The sequence below is a fragment of the Mus pahari genome, chromosome 17 (assembly GCF_900095145.1).
Source record: "Mus pahari chromosome 17, PAHARI_EIJ_v1.1, whole genome shotgun sequence".
Lineage (NCBI taxonomy): Eukaryota > Metazoa > Chordata > Mammalia > Rodentia > Muridae > Mus > Mus pahari.
Genome location: NC_034606.1, coordinates 50,862,465 through 50,868,820, shown reverse-complemented (window position 1 = coordinate 50,868,820; position 6,356 = coordinate 50,862,465). Strand labels below are relative to the sequence as shown.

General features: G+C 51.3%; 1 protein-coding gene across 1 annotated transcript in view; it reads right to left on the bottom strand.

The window, feature by feature from the left end:
• Positions 1–4,889, bottom strand: part of Gtse1 (G2 and S-phase expressed 1) — a 16,681-nt gene extending 11,792 nt beyond the window's left edge. Inside the window, exons 1-5 of the mRNA XM_021216882.2 lie at positions 4,671–4,889; positions 4,366–4,453; positions 2,357–2,414; positions 1,624–2,251; positions 155–310 (exon numbers count right to left, since the gene is read on the bottom strand). Of these exons, the coding sequence (XP_021072541.2) occupies positions 155–310; positions 1,624–2,251; positions 2,357–2,414; positions 4,366–4,453; positions 4,671–4,889 (1,149 nt within the window). The remainder of the gene's footprint in view (positions 1–154; positions 311–1,623; positions 2,252–2,356; positions 2,415–4,365; positions 4,454–4,670) is intronic.
• Positions 4,890–6,356: the final 1,467 nt, after the last annotated feature.

The following is a 6,356-nucleotide window of genomic DNA, read 5'->3' as shown; positions in this document are numbered from 1 at the left end:
AAAAAAAAAAAAAAGGTGAGTCAGGGACCTAACTTATACCCATGCATTTATTAAATAAAAAAGTCCCCTTGACGACCTAATTTTAACCAAGATACAACACTAGCACCGCGTTCCCATAGAACAAGTGGCAGCCCTGTAGCCCCAGCCAACTCACCTTGCCAGGAATGGGAAGTGACCGCTTGCCTGGGTGGCCCTCTTGACAGGCAGCATCCGGAGCCATGCTGGGTTTGTCCTGGAGCACGTGACCCTGGGATCCCTTTTCAGTCACAAGTTTTGTCCTCTGAAGGTTAGCTGGCACCTCTTTTTTGAGCTGAAAATGTTGATTTGAGCGGTGAAGACTACCTGGTCTGGTACCGCTCCTCCCCTCTGCTGCCCCCCCCCCCAAGCCATCCACTAGCGTGAGAGACGCAGTCCGAGATGAGACTGAGCCTCCTCACTCCAGGGCAGGCAGCCCGCAGAAGGATCTCCAAGGTTCTTCCTCTGTCAGGCCCTGACTTAAGAGTGCCAGTGAGGGGTCCAGATATATGGTACATGCCTCTAATTCCAGCACCCGGAGGCTAAGGCAGGCAGATTTCTGTGAGTTCAACAAAGCCAGCCTGGTCTACATAGTGGAACCCTGTATGAGCCTCAGTGAGGAGCTGGCTTGGCCAGCTTAGCCAACTTGGTGAGTGCCAGGCCAGCCAGAGACCCTGTCTTTCTACCTGCTGTGGGGAAAGGAAAGGCCTGCTCACTGCATGGCAACCGCAACCCTATCATAGCACCAGCTCGGTGCTGAGAGCCACATCCCTGCCGGTCAGTGCTGGTACACGCCTTTAATTCCATCACTTGAGAGGCAGAGGCAGGTAGAGTCCAAGTCTGAGGCCTGCCTGGCCTACAGAGTGAGTTCTAGAACAGTTAAGGCCACACAGAGAAACCCTGCACTGGCCAAACAAAACACACAGCCTATACTATCTGGCCTGCAAGCCCCAGAACAAAGCCCTGACATAGTGATGCAAGGGCATCAGGGACCTGCTCCACGTGCACACACAGCAAGGATGTCGGGAAGGAAGGCGGAAGCAGGAGAGGGCTCACAGACAGGGAAAGGGGCCATGCAGGGCTTCACCCTCCCACCACCTCACCGCCATCCCTTTAACCGTACCCTCAGTACAAACGAGGCTGCTGCAGGGCAGCTTCACCCTACACTCTAGCGCGCCTTTACTCTGTGTTTCTTCTCTGGAGAGCCCCCACCTCCTCCGCAAACCTGGAAGTAAGCTGTCTCTGGCACCTGCCTTTCTGCCAACCCCCAACTAGGCCTCCAGGGCCTTGAGTTTCCCACAACTGGTCAACTGCCATTTCCCTGACATTCATGTAATGCCGGGGCAGAAAGAAGTATAAAGTCCCAGCCATAGAGGCCACCCAGAGCCCAACTTGGGGGGCAGTGCTCCTCAGAGGGGCCCGCCCTGGGCAGCCCCCATCACTATTGCCTTCGATTCACTACTGCCTCCACTGTCCAGATCCTGGTTCTACTTCTGGGCTTTCCAGTCCTCAGAGCGCTGCCCCTCCCAAGAGCTTCCCTGGCAGGGCTTGGGCTGAAGAGAGGCAGGAGGCTGTGTACTACCACAATTGTGCTATGTGCGGGTTTACCTTCTCTGTAGCCAGGTGAAGGTTTCTTCCTCTCACGGGCAAAGCCCGGGGCGGCTGGAGCTTGCTGGTGATCCTCTTTTGAGGCCCAGCCTGACTTGGAGGCTGGGAGGTACTTGATTCTCTTGGCAATGGCTGAGAGGAACAGGGCAGACCCTGGTTGCTCTGGGTCTGAGCAGGGCCTGCTGGGACAGGGGAGCTGAGCAGGCCTGGGGAAGCCAGGAGCTGGGGCTCCCCCATGAGCGGTTGCACCCTCGGGGATGGCAGGCAGAATGTCTCTCTTTTAAGTGACATGGGACTTTTGTCTCTCTTCTGTTCTTGCTCAAAGAGGTTTACTTTTAACTGTGAGTCCTGCACAAACGTTTCCTTGCCCTGGTTCACAGGATTTTGGGGCTTGGCAGCCTGGGCCACCTCTCTTCGGCTGTGACTTTCTATCTGTAAGGCCAGTAAGTGGGCTTCTTTGTACACCTCCACAAACTTCTCCCCAGTGAGAGGGCTCCAGGTGCAAAGGCTGCTAGAGCCGGGGGCAAGAGGCTGCCCAGGAACCTGGTGGTTTAAGTCCAAACTGGCAGCAATGCATCTTTCTTTATGTCCAACAGGCCCAAAAAAGACTTCGTCATCTTCATTTGTGCTGCATTTAAAGAAAAAGATTATTTTTTGAGTCACAACAGCATCCAGGTGAGGGGCTTTGATGAACCTGTCTATGCCAGGGGAAGGAAAGAAAACGCATGTTTACCTTGAAGAAGACAAGGAAAGATCGAAGTCAAATTTTTCATCTTCCAAAAGAAAAAAGTCTAGGGTGGGGATGGGGGAGAAAAAGTGCACTGTTATTTCAGGGTAACATAAAACAGGAAAGCACTGGTTCTCACAGCTGCTATGAAACTCTCGGTAAAGTAACAGATTGTTGCCTGAATTCAATCAACTGTCATGGGCACCTCAAGTCCTTCTTATTTTCCATTTCTACTCTCAAGTTCCAGGAGCCACTCTGAGTGCACTGATCCGACATCAAAGCACAGAACCTTACCTCTGTGACAGAGCCTAGGGTTTCTGAGAAGGCTAAAAGGCTAAGTCACCTTCAGGGGCAGGATATTTTCTTTTTTGGTTTTTCGAGACAGGGTTTCTCTGTGTAGCCCTGGCTGTCCTGGAACTCACTCTGTAGACCAGGCTGGCCTCGAACTCAGAAATCCGCCTGCCTCTGCTTCTCGAGTGCTGGGATTAAAGGCGTGCGCCACCACCGCCCGGCTACAGGAAATTTTCTAAAGATCAACTACTTTAGCTAGCCTGGAATTCAATTATGAGACACCTATCAGCAGTGAGTTCAAAGGTGGTTCAAACTCACAGTGATGACTAAACAAGTATCTGTGGACCACCACTGCTCCTCGGATCCCTTCCAGATCTCCGAAAAACAAAACAAAACAAAACAAAAAAACAAACAAAAAAAACAACAAAAATTTTGCTCTGCCTATCCATATTCCTAGCATAGCCTTGGTTGACCCAACTGTGGATTTGTTCAGCTCTAACAGACCTGCCACTTCCCAGTAGTACTTAAGGTCTGCTTCACTGGAGGGAACCTATAGTGTAACTCAGGACAAAATCCTACGGCTGAGGGAGGTCAATGGCTCCATTAAGGATGCACGTTACGGCCTGGTTAAGTTGCGTCCTAAACCTTTATGCTTATGCTCATAAATTACTGTGCTGCCAGCCTTGGTCAGAGGCATGTCTTATAGTGGGCATCACTGTGCTGAGCAGTCTCCTAAGGCATCAAAGAGGATACATCACCTCATAGGGTACAAAGGCCCAGTGCTCAGTCCTCAAAGGGAGAAAACAATTGTAAACCCACATCAACCCTCCAAGACTCAGGGAGCAAAGTTATTTCCCACCATGTCTGATGACCTGAGTTCAAGCCCTGGGACCCACAGGGTGCTCGTGCACCATGGTTACCACCCCCAAACACACACACACACACACACACACCACACAAGTCAGCGTAAAGAATCCTCCTCCCCTCTTTTAGACAGGGTCTTAGACAGGGTTTTCAACAGGGTTTCACTGTGTAGATTTACCAAGAGAACTATCCTGGAATTCACTCTGTGGACCAGGCTAGCCTTGAAATAAAACCCAAGAGATCTGCCTGCCTCTGCAGTTTGGGCATTAAAGGAGTGTGCAGCCACCACGTAGCAAGTACTGCTTTTCAAAGAACTTGCCAGCACTCAGGAGGCTTCCAAAGAAGTTGCTTCTCAGGTTCAAGGTCAGCCAGGACTACAGAGTGAGTTCTCGGGTACCAAGTGAGGGCTCAAAAAACAAGAAAGAAAAAGCAAACAAAGGAAGTCAGCAGAGGAGGAGAAAAGAATGAACGTCTGGGGGAATGGGTGGGGTGCGGGATTCTGCCCTCAGTGCAAGAGAAAATTGTTGCCATTTTGATAGCACAGCAACTGTGATTAACCACAGGAGACCCTCACAAGATTAAGACCCCCCACTAATGCCCTTCTGGAAGTGGGGGAAGGCCCCTCATAAGATTACATAAGTGGTTTTAAAAAGTGGGTGGGGATGTTGTAGGGGCTTCTTTGGAGGAGTGGCTATGAATTGCTAATGTCCTTGTAAGTAACTTCAGTTAAATTCATTTGCTTATCAATCCAGACTTATTCGTTCGTTTCTTTGATCTGTTGTTGTTGTTGCTGTCTCTATTCTGTTTGTGGTGAAAAGGAATACACTCCAGGAACAGCCCTACGAACAGAAAGGACTTACCTTCCTTCTTACTACCAGCATCCATCTTTACCTCTCCCCTCTGGTTGGCCGAAGGCACGTCGCGGCCGTCTCCTCCTTCCAGACTTCGCTGCAGGAAGCAAGGGGACGGGAGAATTAGGCAAGCCACAGGCAAGTCCCAACTTGCTCCCGATTTCCCAGACTGTGCACCCCGAGGCGGGGTAACGGTTTTCCGGCTCTGAGCTGCAGAGTTGGCACCGCAGCCCGTCCTCCCCGGGTCTCTGAGGCTCGGGACCCGGTTCCCCACCCTCCCGGACCAGAGTTACGACCACTGCTTACCCCCTCGCCTCTGACCGGGAGGGCGTAAAATCCAGCTGGGTCTCCGGCACGGGTTTAAACGCGGCGCCGGGCTCCGCCGGCCGCCGATTGGCCTGTTTAAACAGGGACGCTCTCGGTGCAGCCTGGGAAATGTAGTCAGAGGACTGATGTGCGAGACCGACGCGCAGGGACTCCACGCCACGGATTGGCTCTGCTAGGCGTAGGAAACTCCCACCGGAAGTGCCCATGACTCTCCTCCTCCGGAAGCACAAAAAGGGTTTAAGCGTTCCTCCTGTTGCTGTGCTAGCAAAAGGGACGGAGGCGGTGATGATGGGGCATAGGAGATGGTCAGGCAGCTAGGAAGGAGTTTGTCCTGACTCTCTCCGGTGCTTGTCCTGGTATCTCCAGTATTTCTCTTGCGTCCGGGTACTCTCTGGAGAAGAGTGACAGAGCCAGTCATAGCACTTCCTAGTTACCAATATGTCAGATGCTTTTGGGTAACAATGAACAGAAAACTGACTTCAAGGTCTGTTGGTTCAAGGAAGTCCAGGGGTGGCCTGTTTAGCCATCAAGAAGGCCCTCAAGTTTGGTTGTCTTCTCTGCACACCTGCCAGGTCTGCCTCACCAGTAGGCAAGCTGGCTTCGTCGGACCCAAGGTTCCCACCGGCTGGGGATGGTGACCAGTTCTGTGTATCTGGAATTTTAAGGGCCAGGCTTTTCTGACTCACACCCAAGGGGAGGGGGCAGGACCATGGAGGCAGGCACATCTGTGGTCTAAGCCTTTAGCTCCTGTGCCGTCTAAATCATTAAATCCCTGCATCCCTGGGGCTATCCACTGGGCAGTAAAACTTACTCTCTTTGTATCATATCAGCTCATAGGGGATGTTCAGGAAAGCATACCCATAGTAACTCACTGCTATTTACATTTTCTCTTGACTTTAGAAATACTTTTATTTTATTTTAGTTGATGTGTGCATATGTACAGGTATGCAAGTGCCTACAGAGGCCAGAAGAGAGTGTCAGGTCCCTTGAGGCTACAGTTACAGGCTCTATGTGGGCGCTAGGTATTGAACTCTGGTCATCTGGAAGAGCAGCAAGTGCTCAGCCATGGTGCCATCTGTCCAGACACATACACCTTTCTCTTTAAATCAGTCGCCTGTCCCCTGGTAGATTCATGCCTTCTTTCAGGAAAGCCTACACATACCAGCTTTTACAGATAAGGTATTCAGTGGAAAGACAGGTATTCAATGGAAGCCAATGGGTGGCAGGGTGATGCAGGGATCACACTTCCTGACCAGAGATCACAGCAGAAAGTGGTTCAATAGCAAGGGCAGGTGCCAAGGGCTATGGGGCAAAGAGAAGGCACTGTCACCAGCCCACAGGCAGGGTGGAAGGCTTTCTGAAAGAGAGAGCAAGATTCTGCTTCTGGGTGAATCATGGACTATTTGGAATCATATACATAATGAGGACTAATGAGGAGGCTCCCCCTTGGCACCTGTCCCCAGGCTCCGTGATATGGAGACAGTACCTTTTTCAAATCCCATGACAATTACACAATTTCTTGATTTGCTGCCTCATCCAGCGAAAACTAGAGAAGCCCATCTCCCTAGGACGCAGCCCAAACCTGGCCTTTGGGAGCTGCTCAGAGGTTCCCATAGGACAGGGTAGTCAACGGGATCAATTAGATTGTTTTAATGAATGTCGAGAACCTGTCC